Source organism: Rhinichthys klamathensis, unplaced genomic scaffold (genome assembly GCF_029890125.1).
Source record: "Rhinichthys klamathensis goyatoka isolate OS25496 unplaced genomic scaffold, OSU_Roscu_1.1 h1tg000191l_1, whole genome shotgun sequence".
Taxonomy (NCBI): Eukaryota; Metazoa; Chordata; class Actinopteri; order Cypriniformes; family Leuciscidae; genus Rhinichthys; species Rhinichthys klamathensis.
The window spans coordinates 3,744,457-3,770,380 of NW_026606717.1; the positions used below are offsets into that span (position 1 = coordinate 3,744,457).

At 38.7% G+C, this 25,924-nt stretch overlaps 3 protein-coding genes across 4 annotated transcripts in view; 1 reads left to right on the forward strand and 2 right to left on the reverse strand.

The window, feature by feature from the left end:
- The window catches only part of taok1b (TAO kinase 1b), a 45,357-nt gene extending 29,594 nt beyond the window's left edge, over positions 1 to 15,763 (forward strand). For both annotated transcript variants that reach the window (XM_056262118.1, XM_056262119.1), the window contains exons 6-20: positions 79 to 175; positions 705 to 818; positions 896 to 987; positions 1,080 to 1,173; positions 3,366 to 3,447; positions 3,560 to 3,727; positions 4,865 to 5,065; positions 5,190 to 5,327; positions 5,613 to 5,849; positions 6,199 to 6,327; positions 7,425 to 7,628; positions 7,758 to 7,997; positions 10,280 to 10,492; positions 10,637 to 10,819; positions 14,502 to 15,763. In XM_056262118.1, coding sequence (XP_056118093.1) covers positions 79 to 175; positions 705 to 818; positions 896 to 987; positions 1,080 to 1,173; positions 3,366 to 3,447; positions 3,560 to 3,727; positions 4,865 to 5,065; positions 5,190 to 5,327; positions 5,613 to 5,849; positions 6,199 to 6,327; positions 7,425 to 7,628; positions 7,758 to 7,997; positions 10,280 to 10,492; positions 10,637 to 10,819; positions 14,502 to 15,017 — 2,708 coding nt within the window. In that variant the 3' untranslated portion in view covers positions 15,018 to 15,763. The remainder of the gene's footprint in view (positions 1 to 78; positions 176 to 704; positions 819 to 895; positions 988 to 1,079; positions 1,174 to 3,365; positions 3,448 to 3,559; positions 3,728 to 4,864; positions 5,066 to 5,189; positions 5,328 to 5,612; positions 5,850 to 6,198; positions 6,328 to 7,424; positions 7,629 to 7,757; positions 7,998 to 10,279; positions 10,493 to 10,636; positions 10,820 to 14,501) is intronic.
- Positions 1 to 25,670, reverse strand: part of ccdc82 (coiled-coil domain containing 82) — a 152,136-nt gene extending 126,466 nt beyond the window's left edge. Inside the window, exon 1 of the mRNA XM_056262127.1 lies at positions 25,657 to 25,670. The gene's annotated coding sequence lies outside the window, so the exon portion shown is untranslated. The remainder of the gene's footprint in view (positions 1 to 25,656) is intronic.
- LOC130095388 (protein ABHD15) lies at positions 18,297 to 21,787 on the reverse strand. Its single transcript, XM_056262125.1, has 2 exons — positions 20,767 to 21,787; positions 18,297 to 19,060 (listed from the first exon to the last, which is right to left on the reverse strand). Exons 1-2 carry the CDS (start codon positions 21,684 to 21,686, stop codon positions 18,391 to 18,393), a joined length of 1,590 nt encoding a protein of 529 aa, XP_056118100.1. The 5' UTR covers positions 21,687 to 21,787; the 3' UTR covers positions 18,297 to 18,390.
- Positions 25,671 to 25,924: the final 254 nt, after the last annotated feature.

Sequence of the window (25,924 nt, forward strand, 5' to 3'; positions counted from 1 at the left end):
AGGTCTGTCAAATGCATTAATGTAATGTAAATCATTGTCACTTTGATGAATATGCAACTTTACTGTTTTTTTGTTTAGTTCACAAGAAGCCCCTTCAGGAAATTGAGATTGCAGCAATTACACATGGTGCTTTGCAGGGCCTTGCATACCTTCATTCCCATAACATGATTCACAGGTCTGTGGGTTTTTCTTTTTCTTTTTCCTAGTAGTGTTGGGAATCGAGAACTGCTTCCACAGGAACCAAATGAGTTTCATGACATTGGTTCCGCTAATAGATTTTGCATTCTTGCTCTGAAGACAGGAAACCTTGTTGGGATACTCTGGGAGGGTTTCCTGCACATTTATTCAGTTGCGGCACAGTGCAGTCTCTAATTAAATGGTTTTAGCAAGTCTGCATTGAATTCAATGCAAGGGACAACAAACATACAGACCACTATAGTCTGATTCACGAACGTATGGTTCTTATGGTCACAAATTCTCACAAATAAAGTTACAATGAAACATAAGTAGTAATAGATCTTTTTTTGTGGGGTACATCCGAGTATTACTGATTATGGAAAAAGAAAAAAACTGTAGGACGGGGACTTGGTTCTATCCATGGGTTGTTGATTGGATTTTGAAATGTGGGAAGTCTTCACACTGCATTACCTGTGGGTGTCAAAGAAAACGTTGATTATTCTGTGTATATTGTCATCTTAACTCAGGGATATCAAAGCTGGGAACATCCTACTGACCGAGCCTGGACAAGTCAAACTGGCAGATTTTGGTTCTGCCTCCATCGCCTCTCCAGCCAACTCTTTTGTAGGGACACCATATTGGTGAGCACACTGAGGATCTTTAATAATAATGACTTCATTGACACCGCCTGGTTACTAACACACCTGTCTCCTCTCAGGATGGCCCCTGAAGTGATTTTAGCCATGGACGAGGGACAGTATGATGGAAAGGTTGACATCTGGTCTCTTGGGATCACCTGCGTAGAACTAGGTGACGAAGAAGTGCTGCTCATCGTAAATTGAATTGTGCATCTTTCACAGTGTGAAAGTCGAGCTTACTTTTGCCTCTCCCTTTTGCTGTAGCTGAAAGGAAGCCGCCTCTGTTTAACATGAATGCGATGAGTGCCTTATACCATATAGCGCAGAATGAGAGTCCCACACTGCAGTCAAGTGAATGGTGAGTCCTCTAACACAGGTTTTCAATCTTTTAGATGATCAGTCACATCCTAAAACGTACCATAGTACTGTACTGTTAGATGTATTGGTTATTCATATAAATTTACTTATTTAAATTATTTTATTTGAATCAATTTCTTATTTATTTAGTGATGATAAATTCGAACATTAAACTCTAGTGTTGTCTTTAGTAATCTATAGCAGGGTTTTTTAGTCTTTTAGATGCCACAGAGACCCCAAATATGATCTTTCTCATGTGAGACACCATCCTAAAATTTAAAAGGCAACTATATTGTTTCATATCCAGAGAACCAATTTATACGGTGTAAAATTGTATATTACAAATATGCATATAATATAGTTTGAAAATTATTTGGTTTCTTTTCTTTAAATTATTTCTCTTTTGTTCTGCTCGCTATGGTATGATACTAAATAAATATATTAAAATAAATAAATCTAACAGCATTTATTGTATTTGTTCAAAACCATTATTCTTATTTGTTTAATCGTATCTTATTTTATTTATTTATTTATTTTTTGCATTAAGGCTAGGTAGTAAATCAAATATTGGGGTGAAATATTTTTTAAAAAAATACTTTTTATTTGACCATTTTTTCCATGTGATTTGCGAGTATCTGGGCAATCTTGGCAATCTTTTTTTTTTTTTTTTTTTTTAAGTCTCTGATCTAAAGGGTTAGTTCACCCTAAAATGAAAATTCTATCATTAATTACCCTCATGTCGTTCCAAACCTGTAAGACTTTCGTTCATCTTTTAAACACAAATAAAGATATTTTTTATAAAATCTAAGGCCCTGTTTACACGAAAACGATTCCGGGTGAAAACGTAATAATATTTTATCGGATGTGCCTTTCGTTTACACGGCGACGGCGTTTTTGGGGCTTAAAAACGCAAAAAAGTGAAACCACCCTCCAAAGTGGAAATCTTAAAAACGCTCCACCGTCGCGTTTCCGTCTAAACGGGTAAAAACGCAAATCTGCTCATGGCGGCTCTCGTCGCGTACGCATTTACGTCACAGGCATGCGCCAGTACAGGAAAATAACAACCAACATGTCGGATTATTTCCATACGTCGGACCTTCAAGTTGCCCTAGCAGCTCTGATAAACGTCCAAGAGTCTTTTCAATTTCGCGCTACTAGGGAGAGAAGTAGAAGGAAGGTTGTACGCAGGCACACGGTCTTGTTGTTGTTGTGTGGCAGTGCTTCACATTGCCACCTAGCCGCCTGGAGTGCATACTACATCGCATTTCTAACACTTTTGCGTCTCCATATGCACGCAGATTTCCCCCCATAACGCTCGTCTAAACGCAGAATAAAAAGTGAAAACGAAACGCCACTTTTGCGTTTTCTCTTCAGATCGTTTCCGTGTAAACATGGCCTAATGGCGCTTTTCCATTACCAGTACCAGCTCGACTCGACTCGACTCGCCTTGGCTCGACTCGCTTTTCGCTCCGGTTTCCATTGCAGAAAGTACCGCCACAAATAGTACCCGGTCGTCATAGCGACGCATTTCGTTCCTCGTTGCCCCATCAAGCTCTCGCTGGATCCTCTCTTCGGCAACCAAACAAAGGAATGTCTGCACCTCCTCGTTTGACCACGGCGTATTCTTCCGAGTTGCCATAATAATAGTAGTAAGTTTAGTAACTATATCTGGCCAAACTATTTTAAAAATGGCGGGGTTATTCTGGATACTCCATCTGGCGCGTGCAATGATGACGCAGATTCTCTGTGACCAATCAGCAGTCGGCATTGTTTTCACGTCACATTTTAGTATCGCCTTAGCTCGCCTCAGCTCGCTTAGAACCTCGCCGGAGGTGGTACGAAAAAAAGTACCCGAAAGCAGGTACAGGTACAACTTTTACACAGTGGAAAACCAAACAAAGGCGAGTCGAGTCGAGCCGAGCCGAGGCGAGCTGGTACTGTGTAGTGGAAAAGCGCCATAAGTGATTTCTGTCCCTCCATTAACAGCTACGCAACTACCACTTTTATGCTTCAAAAAGTTCATTAAAAAGAACGTAAAACTAATCCATATGAATTGAGCGGCTTAGCCCACATTTTCTGAAGAGACTTGATCGCTTTAAATGAGGAACAGATTTAATTTACTTTATTTAAAAATATTGAGCAATTTCTGCATTAGCGAGTCGATTAACCTGCTGTGTTATTCTCTTTCCTCAGGACGGATTATTTTAGAAATTTTGTTGACTCTTGCCTTCAGAAAATTCCCCAAGACCGACCACACTCTGAGGATTTGTTGCAGGTGTTCACTTTGCTTTGAATTATCAAGAAATCTTTTTGTTTGTTAGTCTTAATAATCCACTTGAATACTTAGTTAACTGCCTTATTTTCTGCACTCTTTGCAAAAACAATAGCATGCATTCGTCCTGCGAGAGAGGCCAGAATCTGTTCTTATGGATTTAATTTTGCGGACAAAAGATGCAGTTCGAGAGCTGGACAACCTGCAGTATCGCAAGATGAAGAAGATCCTCTTTCAAGAGTCCCACAATGGGCCGACCACTGAGACCCAGGAGGGAGATGAGGTCAGATCTCAAACCATCCCTAGTTCCAGTGCTTTAACATTGATTGGCTCATATATAAATTGGAGTCCAAATATCTGAGTGAAGTGTTCAAAATCAAATTTAAAGGTACACTATGTAACTTTGGCCCTTTAGCGGTTAAAAAACAAAATTGCATTTTGCGGAAGAACATGTGCTTCGGCTATATAATATGGTTATCCTACAGCTCATAAAACATTCACTACTAGGTTTAATAGATATAACCAATTTAGATGAAAATAGATCTCAAGCTGACTAGAGATCCAAATGTTACTGTAGCTATACCCATTAATAGACACGGTACTTCCTTGAAAATGCATTCCAGCACAGCACGACGCCATAATGAAATGACCCTTCACAATAGATGATGCTTTAAAAAGAACGCTCTTAGAGAGCTACATATTACAAATACCTGTTGAGTAATAAAACCACCATCACCGCATCGCTTTTACAACGTTTCAAATCCCTCAGGTCTCACCCTCTCCTAAAAGCCAAGCCAATGTTGGCAAATTCTTGTTTTATTGCGATCTTTGTCGCGTTCTCTTTTTGCCAGCGAATCTCCTCTGTTTGGTGTTTTTAAAGGGGTTATTCCTCTGAGGTTTGAGATTCAGCGGCTCCACGTCAACCTTTTTTCGCACGTTGTGACAATTAACCTATGCCGCTCCCACACGTGTAGAAGTAGGGGGACCAACTTTTCTCTATTTACGGATATGACGAGATGGGCGAGTGATGCATGTATGAAATTACCCACAGTAAATCAGGGTAAAATAAAAACACGTTTTGGAAGAAGGATTGATGATGTATTGACTAGTTATTTAAATTAATTTTGAACAAAAAAAAAGTCATAGTGTACCTTTCGAAAAAGGGCCGCATTTTCTCCTTTTGTAAACACAGGATAATCTTTGGGTCATTCTCAAATCCTGGTGAATAACATGACTATCAGGTTTAACACAAACTTGTGAAGTTTATGCTGTTTATTTAATACATTTTTTTAAAAACTTAATTATAAGAATTGTCAGTCATGATCTCAGTCTTTTTAAGCCAACGCAATGTTTTTCGACTAAAGTAGAGTTGTTGTTTTTTATATCACTATGATTACTGCTGTTTTTTGTGTGTGTTCAGGAGTCGGAGCACAATACTGGTCGCACGGGCACAGTGAGCAGTGTGGGCAGTAATCAGTCCATTCCCAGCATGTCGATCAGTGCGAGCTCTCAGAGCAGCTCAGTGAACAGCCTTCCTGATGCTGCCGATGACAAGAGTGAACTTGATCTGGAGAAAGACCACACTGTTATGTCTAACAGTTCGGTCATACATCTGAAGCCTGTACGTTCACACACCTCTTCTTAAAATATCACAGAAACCTTTCAGTATAACCCAAATCAGAGATTCTTTATACTAAGTAACTGTGAACAGTGAATATACATTTTCCTGTTTTTGTGTCCATTAGGAAAGGGAGGAGGTTTACCCTGAGGATCCTGAAACACATCCTCGTCCCTCAGAAGCCCAGGCGCCACCTGCACAGCCCCCACAGCGCAAACACCATCGCAACCCTGAGCACTTTGCCACCATCCGCACAGCCTCACTGGTAAGCCAGTCAAGTCGGATCTGAACTGAAATGCTTCACAACCCTAGTGTCCACATTGGACTAGTCAAAACTAAATCGCTCGTATTCTAATCGATAAACTGAGGCATCGGTCGCTTCCAGTATAGACACAGTGTAAAATGAATGACATCACAAGAATTTATTGTTTACTTCCAGTCTCAAATTCTTGTAATATTCAACATTCATTCCATTTTTCTTAAATGTCGCTTGATCATTTTTATTCACTGTCCCTCCTTTTCCTTGTGTCCCTCCTCTTGCCTCTTTCAGGTAACACGACAGATGCAGGAACACGAGCAGGACTCTGAGCTGAGGGAGCAGATGTCCGGTTACAAGCGCATGAGACGGCAGCACCAGAAGCACCTTATGGCCCTGGAGAACAAACTGAAAGCGGAGATGGACGAACACAGGCTGAGACTGGACAAAGAGCTGGAGGCCCAGAGGAACAGCTTTGCCAGTGAGATAGAGAAACTTGTGAAGAAAAACCAAGCAGCCATTGAGAAAGATGTAAGTGCACACGAGACGTGTCACATGAGGGAATTCCACCTGAAAACTGCTCAGGAATTCTTCCTCATATGCCATTCAAACAGTTACTTAATCAAGTAATAATATCTTTCATATGCATAACTTGGCCAAAAGTATGTGACGACCCTTTCTGATTAACTGACCCCTCAATTCCAGTGAAGACAAATCTTAATGTTACATCATAAAATGGCATTCTTGTGAATTATGTGCTTCATACTTTGTTCTGCTTCATTATGACAAAGGCTCTGTGCACAAAGCTATTAATAATGAATTTTATTTTATTTTTTTATTTAATTTTATTTTTTTATTATTCATTTTCATTATCTTGAAGGCCAAGTCATTTGCCAATGATGAGAAGAAATTCCAACAGCACATTCAAGCCCAGCAGAAGAAAGAGCTTAGTAGCTTCCTGGAGTCACAGAAACGAGAGTACAAGCTACGCAAGGAGCAACTGAAAGAGGTATAGGCATATTTAAGCAAGCTTATTTAAGAGGTATAGGCATATTGAAGCAAGCTCAAAAGGTGGGGTTTTTGCCCACCTATGAATCCACCAATTGTGTTTTTCATCTTGGTGTAATTCCACCTTGATTGACCTCTATTATGAGATCTTTATGCATGAACAGTGCAAATGAATCAAGACAAGTGAAAAAGCAGGAAAGTGGGCATGGTCAATACAGCTGAAAATTAGAGATGCACTTGAAATTTTAGCTAACTAAAAAAAAATGTGTTTGTTTTTGGCTGAAACTATTTTTAAGGGCAAAAACCATTCACTGAGGCATTGACATTTAATTAGTACTTCTCCTTAGGCTGGCTTTTTCGTGGATAAGCAACAACAGGTAAAGTTTGCTGTTTATAGCACAAAATAAACATGAATGAACATCAGAAGGTATGTTGGAAGAAACAAGTTACTGAAATGTATCATGTCTTATGTAATCGCTCAATCAGTTTTTCAGTCTTGGAAAAAGTCAATAAAACAGCTTGTAAACAATGTTACATAATTTTTTATTTACCTCAAGATAGCAATTCAATGTCTGTAGCTTGTTAGCTAACTAGAAAACAACTCTAGATAAGGAACATTTTGTTAAATATATGCGCTATATTACATATTCATTGTTTTTACTAATCAAGTTGTCTTCATTATTTAATATATGTTTGAATAATAGCCACCGTTTAAATTTCAACAAATCAGAGTAAAAACATTATAATATAATCAATTAAAAAGTTAATATAAAAGCGCCTTCTATGCAATTGAAATAAGTGTTGATTATTAAATACATTTCATGGATTAATTATTAAATTAACTTTATTTTTGGTTTCAGTAAAAAAAAAAAAAAAAATTCTCAGGATCACTACTAAAATGTAATGTTTCTTTATTGTTTAGCCAGTTGACAATTTTCAGTATACATCCGACCTAGAGGATGAGAAGGACTATTGTTACTAAGTAGATTGCAAATATAAATGTCATAATTAATAAAAATAAAAGTTTAGCTACTTATATTTATATAAATAAGTATTTCCGCTTAACAAGCTCCCATTAATGTTTCCCACACTGTTTAGGAGCTGAATGAGAACCAGTCCACCCCTAAGAAGGAGAAGCAGGAGTGGCTGTCGAAGCGGAAGGAGGACTTTCAGCACTACCAGGCAGAAGAGGAAGCCAACCTTCTCCGCCGACAGCGGCAGTACCTTGAGCTCGAATGTCGCCGCTTTAAACGCAGAATCCTCATTGCAAAACACAATGTAGAGCAAGACCTCGTGCGGGAGGTAATGTTGCTTTTCCTAAACTGTCAAATGTCTGTTTTTATTATTGACTAATCTATCCATGATTCCTTCGATTAATTGGATTAGAACCAAAGAAAACCAATATAATGACAAGAGGTTTTCTTGATCCAGGAGCTTAATAAGCGGCAGACGCAGAAAGATCTGGAACACGCCATGCTGCTCCGCCAACACGAGTCGATGCAGGAGCTGGAGGTGAGGCAGCTGGGCACCATCCAGAAGATGCGTTCAGAGCTGACCCGCTTGCAGCATCAGACCGAGCTCACCAACCAGCTAGAGTACAACAAACGCAGAGAGCGAGAGCTGCGCCGCAAACATGTCATGGAGGTCCGGCAGCAGCCCAAGAGCCTTAAGGTGCGTTTCCTTTTAGCCTATGCTCGTTTTTGTAGTGCACACCAGCCGCGGCTCGTCTGTAAGGGCCCCACCATAATATTCATCCAAACATAGACCTCTATATACACTGAATTAATAATAAATTGTAAATATTTTTCCGATTTTCTAGACTAATTTGAGTCGTAAAGTGAGCAGGATATATTAAAATTTCGCGCATGGATTCGGCAGGCGTGTATCACCGTGTATCTGCCATTGGGGCAGATTCAGACTGCCCCGCTTATTTTCACGTTTCCTCGCATAAACCTCGTTCCAGACCAAGACGATATCAGTGCGCTTTGTGTCTGCATCAGGTCAGTAACTAGTTGGCGTGTCAAGTTAATTCAAGTCACCTTTATTCATATGGTGCTTTTTACAATTAGGCCTGTCCCGATAACCGCAATATTGCGGTACCGCGCTACTGACAGGCCAACCGCAGAGGAATGTAAGTAACCGCAGCAACCGCCAAACCGCGTTTTCTTTTTTCATAAGGCCACCCTTTGTAGTTCGTACCATGTATTGAATGTTAAAAAAGTTAATAATGATAACAAGACTGTTTATCATGGTGATTTGTACAGAGGCTTCGTGGATTTGGACTTAAGCCTAAACAGACAGTGAATGAGATCGCCTGAGCGCGTGCGATTACCTGCGTCTGTCTAGTCAAATCATGTATATTCGTGAAAAGGTTGCCGTTTCCAAGGAAAGCGAAATGTTTGTCGTATCATCCTTTTAACGTGTATGGGTAGGCTATTTACCATGAATGGCGTCAGCGCTGGTCAGCATTACACAGCGCGAGGAAGCCGTGGGGGGAAAGCAGCGAGTCACGCATTGGTCTCTATTAAGTGAAGCATTGCTGGCCAGCTGAGCCTTGAAAAGGGGAGCTCAAAGTAAAAAAAAAAAAATGAACGCCTTGTTTCATTACATCTATCATTTAAGGAATCAGCTTTTTTGAACGTTTTCGTTGAATGAACGGTTTAATGACTCACTCAAAGACAGTCCGTTGGCATAACAATGTAACTGCGCGCTGAGTGACAGTCTTTCAATGCGCAGAGACGCTGTTTAGTTTCGGTTACATTGTTTTTGTGTATGCTGACCACATCATAACACGTAGCCTATTTATAGCAACAAATAAATATAAATAAATAAATGGTGGTAATACCGCATATCGTGCTATTGAGCCACTCAAAATTACCGCAAGGGAAATTCCTTCACCGCGACAGCCCTATTTACAATACAGATTGTTTCAAAGCAGCTTTACAGTGATAACAGGAAAATAATGCAACAAAGTTTGTTTCGGCTATACAGCAGATCTAGAAGAAAATAGCATCATTGTCCAGCTGTAGCTAGTAAGTTCAGTGATGGTTCATTTTTGTTGTAAAAAAGTTATTCATTTAGTTCATTTATATATAGCCGCTCTGGAGAAAACCGTGATGTCATCGTCCAGCTCAGTTCTGTTCTCATATAACAGTGTCAATGCAGGCAGATCAATAATATTATTGAATGTTACGTCCCCGACTAAGCAAGCCAAAAGCCAAAGGTGACAGTGGCAAGGAACCAAAACTCCATCAGGTGACAGAATGGAGGAAAAAAAAACCTTGGGAGAAACTTAGGCTCAGTCGGGGGGGCCAGTTCTCCTCTGGCCAACGAACGAACGGTGTATGATTATGATTCAGGCTGCATTATAGATCAGAAGTCAGATTGGATTGAAACATTCAGAAGATTTATCTAGTTCCATCTGGTTGAAGATCGGAGTCATTACGCCGGTATAGAGACGGGTTTGTTGAGGATCAGTGCCGAAGAACAGTGTGACTGTTTAATGAATGTAGTGTAGTGTATCAAATTAATGAATGTATAAATCCTTTAGTTTAAATGTGCTCATTTATATACAGTTGTTCTGTTGTGTTTGTTCTGAGAATAGACATGACTTTGTTTTCCTCACAGGAATTCCTACACAACATTCGGAGGCAATAAATGCTACATTCAGGCAATATTAAGATAGCAATCTATAGGTTTGTCATGTGTAATAAAGTCTGTCAGTCATCATTAGAGCGCCTCCCTCAGGCTGCATACTGCAAGGACATTAGAATTCTGCCAAAAGATATCTGATATGTGCAGCGATTCGAATATAAAGCTTACAAAATGTGTATCATAAACTAGCGCCAAGACCCGGAATCTGCCCTACCTTAATTTACGTTTAAGTTTACGCCACTGGTGCATACTAGTTTTGTGGTGCAAGTAAGCCTTTCCTCCTCTTTGATCCGTATCAGTCTAAAGAGATGCAGATCAAGAAGCAGTTCCAGGACACGTGTAAGATCCAGACACGGCAGTATAAAGCCCTGCGCAACCACCTCCTGGAAACCACACCCAAGGCCGACCACAAGGCTGTGCTGAAGAGGCTGAAGGAGGAGCAGACACGGAAGTTAGCCATCCTCGCTGAGCAGTATGACCATTCCATCAATGACATGCTCTCCACACAAGCTGTGAGTCCTCCCATCTAATGTGTATATCTTCATGCAAAGCCATCAAGGAAGGATGCCTATGTAATGCAGGAGGCAAAATGTTATCTTTTCTATCTTTTACACACCGATTCTAAATGTAACTCCATCTCCCGTCTTGCTCCTCAGCTGCGATTGGACGAGGCACAGGAGGCCGAATGTCAGGTGCTAAAGATGCAGCTGCAGCAGGAGCTGGAGTTGCTAAATGCCTATCAGAGCAAGATCAAAATGCAGACGGACTCGCAGCACGATCGTGAGAGGAAAGAGCTGGAGCAGAGGGTTTCGCTGAGGAGGGCTCTTCTTGAACAGAAGGTAACTGATACAAATCCAAGCAGCACACTACAGAAATTACAGATGAGAGCTTTTGATGTTCCAGAATAAGAATTAAAGCTATAGTTCACCCAAAAATGAAATTTGATTTCAAACTTTTTTCTTTTCAGGTGGAATACAAAGGTTGAAAGTTCGGAAGCATTTAAAAAAAAGTTTTGAGGAACGTGTTTAGCCTAACCCCTTCGCTGTCACCCCCCCTTTTGAGAATAGGGGTTAAAATGCACTATTCAAACTTAAATGGTTGTAATTCAAGAATGCTTTGGAATATATACCCAAGTTTGGTCTTGTTTTAAAGAAAACACTCAGCAGATTATTGCTGAAGTGAAAACACTTTAAAAAATTAAAGTATGAAAAAGTTATGTAAGTTTAAATTTACAGTAAATCAAATATACTGTACTATATATTTTTTATTTTATATAAAATATATATTTTACAAAATATTTTTTCCTCAAAAATTACTATAAAATCAAAGCCATAAATCTAACCAAGTTATGTTCCAAATTTGAAGTTGAAATCACAAAAATTGAAGTTCCCATGAGATTTTGTTTAGGCGTAGTACCAAAAATAGCCACCGGGTGCCATTGAATTCCATTGAATTTAGTTGTAAACATTCTGCCTTATCAAATTAATAAATTTATGTCCAAAAATCAATTCTGTCACAAAATATGGAACCTTGAGACACAGACCTTTCTGACAATATGTGTTTTGTCAAGATTAGAAAAGGTTTTGATCATAAATTATGAAATATAATGATGCCCGAAAGGGGAGGAGCCTGATAAAATAATTTAGAGTACCGTTTCTCGGGTAACGCAACGTTCAATTATAAAACGGTTTTCACAGGAGGAATTCTGAGTTTATAAGCTTTCAAATGATACCTGATTTATGATAACTACTACAATATGTGATATAATAAAAAAGGCGATAAAAACATATTATATTTTAGAGGATAATATATATATATATATATATATTATAATGTTTAGAGGATAATATTATATTACAATTTATTATTGAAAAATACTAGATTATATGTTTTATTATGAACTTTTAGCATAAAAACATAAGTTTCAATGATTAAAAGTGGGTGCATCGACTTTTTGTGACAAAGGTCATACCTCCTGTTATGATGCAGATTTTTTGAGGTGCACTCTTGTCATAAATTCATCAATTACTCTTCCTACATAATTTGTAACACAAAACAGGGGTAGAATATCTATTTAGAAGTCTTAGACCTCTCCAACAATATACAATTTGTCATAATTAGATTAGGATTTAATAGAAATATAGTGAAGTAAAGTTAGGCGTCCCGCTAGCGGGACGGTGACAGTTAAGGGGCTAAATTCTTGTCAAATTCACTAACTATGTTTTGCCATTAATGATGTTGACCCTGCAAGTTTGAAAAGAATTCTACTTTTATGTTCTACGGATTCTAGAACATAAAACAGGGTTCGTACAAGGTGCTTAAAGTGCTTGAAGTACTTGAATTTGACTTTTTGAAATTTAAGTCCTGGAAAACCCTTGAAAACAGCCATATTTTTGAAGAGGTACTTGAAAAGTGCTTGAATTATTATAGGGATGCACCGATACCGAGCTCATGTACTCGTAAAAATGCTCTGATACCATTAACCGATAGGCCTACCGGGCAGCGTGTGTATAGTAATGCATAGCTGTGGTGCGCGAGCTGATCATCAGAGAAAACCGCGCGCGCAGCAGCACAGACGAGCACATCTCTTTAAACAGACATCAGTGGAAGGTTTGTAGTTTAGTCGGATGTCAATGGCAATGAAAATAAAACAAGGCATGTACTAGCTTATTATTAACGTTAACTCACGAGAGAGAGCGCAGTTCTGTTGAATGCTCTTGATTGCTAAATCGTTCACTCAGCTCGTGTTATTTCTTTGGATGACAACTAAATCAAGTAAAGTAAAACATGACCTGTTACCTGATTTATGTATAACGAGTGATTCCCTACATTATTACTGGACGTTTGCAGACAATAAGTTCCACGAACGCAAGCATCCAAAGCGCGCGCCCCGGAAACCAGCGTGTCAGCGCGCGAATACTGAATTGAATTGTCTTTCACGTCTTGCGCTTGTGCGGAGGAATTCACACAGAATTATGTAAAAATGCCCATATTTGCGAGTATCCTAGTAAACAAAGTCAGGTATATCAAGTGAACGTAGCCATGGGGTCCGTGCATTCGGTCTTAAAGGGGCAGCACTTCAATAAACCCACTGCTGTTTTAATGTTAATCAAACAATGAATGGACAAATAAATTACTCACTGCTCTTGACTAAATAGTCTACCCTTTTCAACTTTCAAAAGATCCATCTAGATTTAATTTATCCAGTAATTTGTAGCCTTTCTTTGTTCTATTGTATTTATTTGTAAGTTGATTATTCGTTCTTATTTTGTTGCTGACTGCTTACATTTTAATAATGTTTTAAATTCACATTAATTAGGCTGGCAGTTTTTGTTGTAGTATCAAAATTGGATTAAATTATTTATATTTCACTGGTGTCTAAACATTTGTACCACCGACCCAATTCTCAGCACTGACATTTCTGGAGCTGCTCTAGTCTAAATATGTGCTGTGCTATTCAATGAAATATAAAATATGATAGAGCAATAGCATGTACAGTAACAAAAGCTCATACAATGCAATTTAGCAGGCTTAATTAAGCATGCAAATAATTGAAAGAAATATATATTTGATAAACAAATTAAGCCAACTAATATGATTATTACTAATACATTAAAAAATTACAAATGCAGTGAAAATTCAGGGATCGGTTACAGTATCGGTATCTTCTTCTGCAAAAAAGTGGTATCGGTCCATCCCTAATTTAAAATATTGTGCGTTTTTTTTTTTTTTTTTTTTTAAATACAATTGTTTCACGCTAAATCAACGCTGTAGCCCGTCTGAGATATAGAGCTATTTCCCATGGCTATGAGCATGATATTAAGTATATGATAAGTATATAATACAACTTTCATTCTTCAGGTCAATCATATATATTAATGGGGGGAAAAATCAGTTTCAATATCCTTTCAATGGTTAAGGCGATTTCCCATGCCTGCCAGCGCTGGTCAATGGATTCACCTCTCTGAATTGAAACATCAATAAGTCAAAATAATAATCAAGATTTTGTTTGATAAGTGCCGATTGAAGTCCTTGAAATCCAAAAAAGTAGTGCTTGAAAAGTCCTTGAAAGTCCTGGAATTTCATTTGACAGAGTCTGTACGAACCCTGATAAAAGAAGAATTCTACTTTTGTTGCAGTTTTAGAATTACATGAGGGTCAACAAGTGAGAGAAAGGCTGGAATACACTACATAACTTTTAAAATCTGAACTCTAGGCATAATACACTTGCCGACTGAGGTTCCAACCACAAAAAACCTTGGAGATGCATGACAAATGAAAACGATGTGTTCTAAAATCTGCTCAAAATATCAAAGATGTTATGAAATTTTATGTGCAATCTCTCAACTCTGACTGCCACACATCTGCAGAATAGTGAATGGACTTTGGGCGCACTCCAGACTGCAAATCAGGGCAAAAATCATTGTATAGTGTATTCCAGCTTTAACTATCCCTGTAGCAGCTGGGAAAATGTCATGTCATCATTGAAGCGTTACCTGATACTATTTTGGTTTTGGTCAGATTGAAGAGGAGATGGTTGCCCTGCAGAACGAGCGATCAGAACGAATCCGCAGTCTGTTCGAGAAGCAGGCCCGGGAGATCGAGGCGTTTGACTCTGAAAGCATGCGTCTGGGCTTCAGCAACATGGTGCTCTCCAGCCTGGCTTCGTCCGACGGACACAGCCACAGCTTTCCAGGGGCCCAGAGTAGCTGGGGCTCTCAGCACGGTGCAGGCTCTCAGGGGTCACACTGGGGAGGGCAACATAGCGGCAGCCAGCACGGCCACCACCAACACCCAAGCCACGGTGGCTCTATCCAGCAGCCCTGGGGTCACGGCCTGTCTTCAGGGGGGCCGCCTCCCTGGGGCCACCACGGGTCTGGAGGCAGTCAGCGCTCGAGTGGGGGAAGCAGTGGGCTACGGAACAGTCCCCAGGCAGTACGGCGGGCCACCTCAGGGGGCCGCAGTGAGCAGGGGATGAGCAGGAGTGCCAGCATCGCCTCTCAGATTTCCAATGGCTCGCACCTGTCCTACACGTAAGATCCCCCGCTGCTCTCCCACAACACCTGTCTTGGCCTAAAATGCCATAGGGGACGGGATAAAGGGGCACCATGGTCTTTTTTTCTTTCTTTTTTAACACCCATTCCTTTGTTTCTAGTCCTCGGAATACATATTTTATACACATGGCAAGCACAAAATGCATTCACTGTAAGTTCCAGTTAAAGAAAGTCTATATATTTAGTCAGAATATTCTGGCCTGTTTTATCAAACTTCAGCTAGAATCCAGAATGACAAAGTCATTTTTGCAGTGATGCGATGTGCATTTTAGAGCGTGTTAGATTTGATATGAGAATGTTAGTGATGGTAAGAATGAATAAATGAATGCTGTGTATTGTATGCAAGTCTTTATGCAGTGGGTTTTTATCATGGTCTTATTAGCAGGTTGTTTCGGCTGGCTTCGTTTGCAAAGAGTGGGAGTTGAACGCATAGGAATCCAAAAGGAAATGATAGGAATAGGTTGGATAGCAGAATGTGAAAGAATCAAGCTTTACATTGCACTTGATTTTTGTCTAGCGTATTCTTTTATAAAGCACTAATGTTTTAATGTGTTAATAAACCGTATGCTATTTTGTGCCAGAACAAATTTTAACTATGAAAAGATACTGTGAAATTCCAAGATTTTGCTAGGAGTATTATTTTGATTATTGGATTAGCGTGATTTTACAATTTTGCCATGCATTGCCATCCCTCCACTAAAAACTGTGGAGAGCAGGATGCCATTTTGCTTTTTTGAAAACAAAGCTTAAAACTCTGATAATAAGTGTAACAGGTTTGTTCCATTTCTATATGCCAAAAGGACATACAGTAGTAGTAGGTGGTTATAAGCTAAAGGTAGGTGTGCAAAATGACTACATTAATGTGAAGGTCTTGAAAAGTGGGGGTCTCTTGGACTGAATATGTAGAATGACACTTTAAAACATGGTTTGCTTTGTGAATGTACATGAGCATTAAAGCATGTTGGCAAGGTAGATCTTCACTTCTGGATACTAGTATGACAAAAGCTGTTGGAAGTATGTTAATGTTCGTTTTAGTCTTTTGATTTAGTGATGCCAAAGGTAACAATCACAACTATGCAAAAGGAGAATAGCCTGTCAGCCACATTCACGTCTTCTTACACTGAGCGTAACATCCCAGAAAAGCACTTTACCATCCCTTTCTACTCTTAGTTGATCACTACAATCATATACGAGCAGATCTCCTGGACCTCGGGTGCCCCCTCCTCCCCTTTCTCAGGCTGGGTTTTACAAGAGTGTGTTGTGTGGATTTTCAGGGTGGGGAGGTCTAGGTTGGGTAGGCTTGAGACCGCTGAATGTTTTTGCTGGGCGGGCGGGTGGGTGCCGCTGCTGTCGTCCCTGCAATGCCTTGGTTTCTTCCATGCCCACCCCAGAGCTCCAGTGACTGCTGCCCACCCTCCAACCGAACACTTATCACAGCATGTAGAAAAACAAAAAGTGATTAAAAATGCAATGAAAAACAAGGTTAGATAGCATATAAAACATTATGGTGGAAGGGTATACAGCCAGAAGACAGCTTTAAGTGAGATGTATAGGAAAACATTTGTGCATATTGTATATTTAGAAATTTAAATAAATGAATAAATGGAAATCAAGAGAGACCCAAGTTAAAACTAGACTAAAATTTAATTGCTTAAATGTGAAGATAAAAAAAAAAAAAAACTTGGTTTCTAATATCGATTATTTAAAAAGAGAAAAAATTATATATATATATATATATATATACATATTACAGAGGTGTCAAGCGAAGCCAAAAAATATTTTATTTTCCCTTAGATTCACACAGAGGATATCACTCTTTATATGGATTTTTCCATCGTCCTCTCTTTGCTTCCTTCTCTCCTTGCTTTCAAAGGTATTAATTACCATAATCACTCGTGCCAGTACTCATATTCTGTTATCTGTGAACCAACAGTGAACTTTAATATTCTGAAACATAAATGCCATGGGTTTTCTTTTGTTTCGGTCAAAAAACGAGAAACATTTTCAACTGCCATCATGCCTATTACAGAAGAGCTTCAAAAACATTTTTTTCCAGGAAAATAAGTTCCGGTTTGGAATTTCAGTGCTGTCTGCAATATTTATCAATTCTGAACACTATTTTTGGCACACTTCTGGTATATGCATGGGATTGCAGATTACATGAAGTTGCCTATCTCAGTCTGACTAACTAAACCAACTGAGCCAATGCATAGCCAATCCTAAAGATTTGGGCCAAGTGTAACAAATTAACATGAGATTATATATTACATGCCAATCATCTAATCACATTCAGTACTCTAATGGAATCACTGGACCCAAGGAACAGCCATAGACTCAAAATGTGATCGTGTGTACTCTTGCAAACAGGGTCATGCAGTATTTTCCAAAGGAGAGCAGTGTGCCCTGTTATATGAGAGTAGATTTCTTTTGAAGCTCTTAGCATCCTTGTTTTAATGAGCCTTTGAAAAAGTGTGAAAACAACAGGATAAATAATAAAGGAAGGTGGTACATCTCTGTACAGTGCGTTTACCAGTATTTCAACCATTTTCTTTTGATGGTCATCCCCTCATTTTTCCGGCTTTCAACATTACCATAGCAATCCATATATAACCTGTATTAAAATGTATAGATTGTGCAAAACTGAATGTTGGAGAGATTACAAAAAGTTATGACTATTCATAACAAAAAACACAAGTGAATTAAAATATACAAAAATTATGAAAACTTAAGGGGACAAATGTCATGTTTTGTTTGTAATTACTCCTTTTGTTGGCAGGGGGCTACTGGACAAATAAATCAACTGTAATAAAGTAATTTTAGTATATATTGGTTTTGTCATTTGTATCTTTTAACACATTTGTGTATGTTTAAAATCGAAGAGTACTTAAAAAGTGTAGTCTTTCCTGTACATACTTTTCATGATCAATGTTCAAGTTAATTAACAATATTGATTCCTTTGAACACTGTGCTCTTGAATTCAGATAATGTGTTATAGAGCTCTTTACTGTGGTATCATATCTACTGTATTGAGGAGAAACTGACTTGCATACAGAGAGTTGCCCAGCTTGCTCCAAGTGATTAGTTTGTACAAAGAAAATGGGATAGCTTAATATAGTATCTAATGGTATAGGCTGATTAAGCCCCATGCCAGTCAGTACATGTCTTTTTTTATTACATCTCCATTTTGTTTGTTTTTTGAAATCTGTATTGTAATCTCCTTCTTGCTCATTTTCACACAAATGTGGTTTCCTAACTGAGGGAAACCTAACAGTTTTTAAACATATTATGTGCCTCTTGGTATTAAGTTTAGCACTGCCAATCTACTATGATCTTATGATACCACCTGCTTCCCTCACTCAGCGAGTGTAGGATCTATTCCAAGTAAAATCCACATGCTCTTCTTCAAATGTGAATCTGTCCGAGGGAGTTGAGATCTGCCGTCTTCGTGAACCTAAGATGGGCCTTTCTTTGCGAAGCAAGGTTGACCTCCTCCTTCTGGACAGCACAGCACTGGCGCTATGCCTCAGGCCCTGGCTGCCACGGTGTGCAACATCATCCTTGAACCCTTTCTTCTCTTCTACCCCGAAGAAATCGGCAACTACCCGAAAGTATTCCAACACCACAAAATGACTCCAGGAAGTAGTACCTCCATGTCTATCCTCATGAAGAAAGCCACAGTGGCCTCCCTGTTCTGTTATGGCCAGCAGAAAGTAAGGGCTATCATGAAAAAGTGCCTTGGGTACAGTGGAGAGAGGTGGAAGTAAAGGATCATCTCGGCTACACAAACAGAGCACTGGCACTGCCACTTCGTCTGCATCTCGCAAAGGTTCATTCCTCTCCCAATAACTTGCCCAATCAGGCTTTGTTGATGATCTTGAACGGTCCTTTCCAACATGGTCTATTGAGTCTGACATTCTGTGATCAGACTGCTTAGTAGCACAGAACATGAGCTCTTCTATATCTTGCAAAGAGGTGGAGTGTAGAATTTTTGCTACATCCATCACAGCGCTCAAAGCAGTAGCGTACCTGTGGAAGGGGTCAAATGTTTAAATTCAAACAGTTTGTAATCCTAGTTGCCTTTTAATATGGCAGGTTTGCACTGACATCTTACAACACCCTAACTTAGCTTGCAGATTTTGTACTTTTCCATTCACAAGATTCAGTTCACCCAAAAATAAAAATAACGTTTTTTACTGTTGTTCCAAGCCAAAGATATTGCAGGCCAATATACTGCAGGCCTTGAATCGCTGACAGGTGTAGATTTTTTTTTGTATGTAGGTGTAGATGACTCGGGCATCAGAGATGTATTGGCACTTCTTTCAGATCACGGCTTTTGTCTAAAATCACCATTGACTGTCGCAAGTTGAAAATCAGAGCTAAAATGATGTACTGTAATGTGTGGGCAGCATAAGAGAAAATGGAATGGATTGATGCTGTAGGCCAAGGGTGTCCAATCCTGTTCCTGGCGATCTACCTACCTGCAAAGTTCAGATCCAACCCTGATCAAACACACCTGTCTGTAATTATCAAGTGCTTAGATCTTATTTATCTGGTTCAGTTGTATGATCGGGGTTGGAGCTGAACTTTTTAGGAAGGTAGATCTCCAGGAACAGGATTTGGCACCATCAAAAATGGCCATAAAGCACCATAAAAGTAGTCCATATGATTTGTGTGCCAAGTTGTGGCAAGATCATTGTTAAAGGGGATAGTTCACCCAAAAATGAAAAATACCTCATGATTTACTCACCCTCAAGCCATATAAGGTGTATATGACTTTCTTCTTTCAGACGAATGCAATCGGAGATCTTTTAAAAAATGTCCTGGCTCTTCCAAGCTTTATAATGGCAGTGAATGGGGGAAAAGATTTTGAAGGCCAAAAAAGTCCATCCATCATCATAAAAATACTCCACATGGCTCCGGGGGTTAATAAAGGCCTTCTGAAGCGAAAATATCCATATTTAAAACTTCATAAACTAAAATAACTAGCTTCCGACAAACAGCCGTACGCATCAATTTACGGCGAAAGAGTGACCTCTGACCTGATGCATGACGTACTGATGAACGTGGAAGCGCAGAGGATAGAGCAAAACAAAACACCGGTCATTAATTTTTAAAGAGAAGAGGAACTTGTCGGGGTTACTCTTTTGACGCAAGTCGACTTGCGTAGGCCGTCTGCTGGAAGCTAGTTAATTTATTCTATAAAGTTTTAAATATGGATATTTTTCTTATTAAACCCAGAAGGCCTTTATTAACCCCCTGAAGTCATAAGGATTACTTTTATAATGGATGGATGCACTTTTTTGGACTTCAAAATTAGGACCGCCATTCACTACCATTATAAAGCTTGGAAGAACAATGATATATTTTTTTTTATGTAACTCGTCTGAAAGAAGATCATCATACACCTAGGATGGCTTGAGGGTAAGTAAATCATGGGATAATTTAAATTTTTTGGTGAACTATCCCTTTAAGGCTCACAAAATTCAGTGTCACAAGGTTTGACTTGAGTGATGTCAAATGGCATAGGATGTTTCTTGAAATGCTTAAGTTGAATGAACTACTTTTTTATTATGCTTTCTTCCATTTCTAGAGATGTATCATTTTTAAGACATCTATTTCTTTAACCAGTACCTTAACAGTACTACAGCAGTAGATTCTGCAGTCCAGAACATGCATGCAAGATAACACCTTCATTAAAGATCAAAGGTCTACATTTCTGTGTAATTTGCTACCTGTTTATTTGAAGCTTGCGATAGATGAGGGCTATCCAGTGATAGAGCCAAGGAAGCTCATACTCGAACCACAGTTGGCCATGAAACACAGGAGAGATGCAAGCAGCAGCCGTCAGGTAGGATGAAGAGCCACATTCCCCCAGATATGACAGCAGCAACCCTGATCCCGAGCCCTCACTTATTGCAAGCAAAGTTGAGGATGGATGATGACTCCGCAAGTATGCTACCGCTTGCACAAGGTCAGAAGGATTTCCGAACTCCTGGTAGTGTGGAGTGGTCAGCGGGCAACCACCTTGACCACGTCGATGGAACACCACTGGATAGAAACCCTGTTGCAAAGCCTGGTGGCACAATCTGATCAAGTGTGGCGTTACTCTGCCCAGGGCATTAGGAATTATAACAACAATAGCCGGATTGCTAGAGTGAAGGCCCAGAACTTTTCCACCAGGATGATGATCCCTTTTGGTCTGAACTTGTTGCTCCATCAGACTCACAGCCCAGTCCAGGGCCACAATACCCCCGTCCTCTAGGAGAAGGTTATCCCTTTTAAAGCGGACTCCTCCTTGGAGTTCAGCACCTTCCTCTGTGGGCCACATGAGATGGGTGATTATCTGAAGATGAGGGTCGGTCTGAGGCCACCGTGCCAATGGAGGCTGGGTCAAAGCATAGCAGTGTTTCTTCAGGTGGCTGGCAAGGGCCGTGGGTTTACAGATCAGTCTGACTTCTCCCTGGCATTCTCCTATGGATTTGGAGACTGGAATATGCGGCAGTTTCAGAACTCTACAGGCCATAATCCACATACAGTGACCCAACTGCTGAACGGTACTATCTGCAAGATGGCAGATCCAGTTCAATCGAAGCAAAATCTTTACCAGGATCAGCATTAGATAAGGTAGCAGGCAAAGAAAGAATTCCCACATTGCTGCGATTGCTCCGAAGTCTGTAACCTGTAGGTCTATCCAATGGAACAATGAACATACCTTAGCACTGAGGTTGGTGGGCAATGGTTTCCTCAAGTGAGCAAGTGAAAAAACTCAAAAGAGCTTTAAACCAAATGTTCTGTCCTACTCTCTCTAGTGCGTCAACCTAAATGGACTTGGACCTCCCCCCTCCCCATAGCAAACATCTCTACTCCCCCTTCAGAAATCATTAACAACACTTTGGTCCAAAGACTGTTTTTAGCTATAAGAAGCAGTTCAATAGCAATCTAATGGAGGTTTTGCTACTTGAATGTGTGAGATTCAAGCCATTCTTTCCTTTACTTCCATCAGAACCCACTTCAAGTGGGTTGAACGCAATATATCATCCTATAATATGAGACAATGGAATCACTCGCGCGTCACGCACGCAGTGAGACTGTTGCAACAATGAACAACTGAAACTTTGAAATATCAAAACAAAGTCTGTATATATACACAACAATTCAAAAGTTATGGGGAGAATATGCCGCCTAAGAAAAATATCCTACCCGATGAGGTGGAGGAGATCAAGAAATCTCTGGACTTCTTGTCGGCGGAGATTTCAACTGTAGCAGAGCAACAAAAGAAAATCATGGATTTGATGGGGGAAATACAAATGCTAAAGAGGCAAAGCTTGGAGAAGGACCGAAAGATCGCTATTCTGGAGACTCGAGTTGCTGACCTCGAGCAATACTCCAGAATTAATGATGTGGTTATCAGCGGCCTGAGAACCAAACACCGGAACTATGCCAGGGTGGCTGCAGACGCTGGGCATACTGCTGCCGGAATGAGTGAAGCCTCTGAGGGGGAGAAGGAGTCGCTGGAGCAACAGGTGACTTGCTTTTTGGACAGCAAAGACATTTATGTTGACAGCGAGGATATTGAAGCATGTCATACCTTGCCGAGCAAAAACAAAATGGCCACTCCGTTGGTAATAATCCGGTTCACGAACAGAAAGAAAAAGACAGCACTCCTCAGACAGGGAAGGAAATTAAAAGGCACTGAAGTATACATCAACGACCACCTTACCAAGAAAAATGCTGACATCGCCAAGAAGGCACGCATACTCAGAAAACAAAACAAGATCCAAGCAACATGGGTAAGAAATTGTAAAATATTCATCAAACTACATGGGTCGACACCTGAGACAGCGAAAGTGCTTCTCGTCAGGGACATCACTGAGCTGGATAAGTTTGAAGAAAGGAATGAATCGAGAGCAACATAGATCTACATAAGGTAACTGAATATAAACTGAACTGAACTTATTAAAAGCAATGACTATGAAAAATTCGGACAGAAACTCATCTGCTAAATATGAACAGCTGAACTTGGAAACTTTCAAATATACAGAACATAAATCACAAGATATTGAAAATGACATTGACCCAGATAATAACTTTTACATTGGTACTGACAGCCAGTGTGAATATTATACAGTTGAGCAGTTCAAAAAACACATAAAAATGGATGGCACAATATCAATTATACATTTTAACAGCAGGAGCCTTATCACAAACTTTTCAAAAATTAAACAGTGCCTAAAACAAGTGGAAAATAAATTCACAGCAATAGCAATAACAGAAACTTGGCTCACGGAAGAACATCATGATTTGGTTGAGATTGAGGGATACGAACTGTTTATCATCAACAGGAAACAATCCAAAGGTCCCGGGGGGGTTGCATTATATATTGACCAAAGATATCAATGTAAAATAATTAATAAAATGTCTTTTGTTTTAGATACAATCATGGAATGCATCACAGTACAGATTGAAATGGAAAAATCTAAGAACATTCTAATTAGTTGCATTTATAGGAAACCGGGATCAAATATTGACATGTTTAAGGGAAAAATAACAGAAATATTTAGTAATAGTAATAACAGAAAAAAATGGTTTTTATCTGCGGAGACTTAAATATTGATTTGCTCAACCCACATGAACATAATAAAACTACAGAGTTTATTAATTTGATGTATAGTACCGGTTTATATCCCTCAATCACTCGACCAACGAGAATTACAACAAATAGTGCTACATTAATTGATAACATATTTACCAATGTCATTGACTATAAAGTTGAAAGTGGACTAATAATTAATGACGTCAGTGACCATTTGCCAGTTTTTGCAAACATAGGCCTACATAGCTACACCAGGACCAAGAAAGACGACAAAATATACACAATGACCCGATACAGAACCCAAGAAAACATCAATACATTAAAAGAGGATTTAATGAAACAAGACTGGGGCAAAGTGTGCGTAGATAATGTGAATGAAGCCTATGATTCATTTTTGAATATCGTAACAACACTTTATGAAAAAAAATGTCCTGTAGTAAAAAAAGAAGTAAAACTGAAATCTGATGAAAAACCGTGGATAACTAATGGAATATTAAATGCGTGTAAGAAGAAAAATTTATTATATAAAGAGTTTTTAAAGAAGAGGACAAAAGAATCAGAAAATAAATATAAGATATATAAAAACAAATTAACCTGAATCATGAGAAACAGTAAAAAGACTTATTATAGTAAACTACTGGAGAAAAATAGAAGCAATATAAGAAATACCTGGAAGGTGCTGAATGAAATTATCAAGAATAAAAAAGGCAAAACTGGAGATACTAAATATTTTCTGACAAAAAAACAATATAGAAGTTAAGGATATGACCTTAGCTGCAAATGAATTTAATGATTTTTTTGTTGGAGTTGGTCCAGGTTTGGCTGAGGGGTTTGCAAAAACTGTCAGTATTAATGATGTGCTAAGCAAGAATGTAAATGTTATTGAATCTATGTTTGTTAAGGAAACAGATGAAAAAGAAATTATAGAGGTTGTTGAAACATTTAAGAGTAAAAAGTCAACTGATTGGAATGGAATAGACATGTTTATGGTTTATTATTGGTTGTGTTGTTAAGCCTCTAACGCATGTATGCAATCTATCTTTGAAAACTGGAGTCTTTCCAGATAAAATGAAAATGGCAAAAGTGATACCTGTATATAAGGCTGATGGAAAACATACACTTTCAAAACTACAGACCTGTTTCACTGCTCTCCCAATTTTCAAAAATATTAGAAAAAATATTCTCTAAAAGGCTTAATGATTTCATTACTAAACATAATATACTGTGTGATCAGCAATATGGTTTCAGGGCAAATAGGACAACTGCACATGCACTTATTCAATTTGTGGAAGAAATAACAAAATCAATAGAACAAAAAAAATATGCAGTGGGGATATTTTTGGATCTTAAGAAGGCATTTGATACGGTAGACCACGATTTATTGATTATGAAATTACACAAATATGGAATTAGGGGGACGGCACTTTCTTGGTTAAATAGCTATTTACATAATCGACAACAATATGTTGAATTGAAAAACCATAATTCAAAGTTAAAGAAAATTACCTGCGGGGTTCCCCAGGGGTCAGTGTTGGGACCAGTGTTGTTTAATTTGTATATAAATAATGTATGGGAGGTATCTAAAACACTGAAAACCATTTTATTTGCTGATGATACTAGTTTAATTTGTTCTGGAGAAAACCTGCAACAACTCTTGAATACAGGGGAAAATGAATTAAAAAAGATGAAGAGCTGGTTTGATGCAAATAAACTAACACTGAACTTAAGTAAAACTAAATTTATCATTTTTGGTAATCGTGCTACAACTATAAATAAAAAACTTATGATAAATGATATTGAAATAGAAAGAGTAAAAGAAATAAAATTTTTGGGAGTAATAATCGATGAAAAATTATGTTGGAAGCAACATATACATTATATTAAGGCAAAAATATCAAAATCAATTGCTATATTGTGTAAAATAAATTACCTATTAAATCAACAAACATTGTACATGTTGTATTGTTCCTTCATACTTCCATACATTTCTTATTGTTTGGAAGTATGGGGAAACACTTACAAAACCAACACTGAATCTATTTTTATCCTTCAAAAGAGAGCAATAAGAATTGTTAATAAAACCACTTATAGAGCACCAACTACTCCATTGTTTATTAGATTAAAAGCATTCAAATTTAGAGATATTGTTGACTTTAAAACTGCACAAATTATGTATAAAATAAATAATCAACAGCTATCGACCAGTATTCAGGGGTTGTTCCAAATGAGAGAGAGCAAACATCACTTAAGAGGAACATTGGTATTTAGAAAGAAACATATACGAACAAATTCTAGAT

What these genes read in the sequence shown, in the direction of transcription:
- LOC130095388 (XM_056262125.1), bottom strand. Translation starts at nt 21,686, where the DNA reads ATGTGGGAATTCTTTCTTTGCCTGCTACCTTATCTAATGCTGATCCTG. An exon ending in CGCAAGCTTCAAATAAACAG is followed by an intron (nt 19,061 to 20,766) that starts GTAGCAAATTAC and finishes CCCCTTCCACAG; the next exon opens with GTACGCTACTGCTTTGAGCG.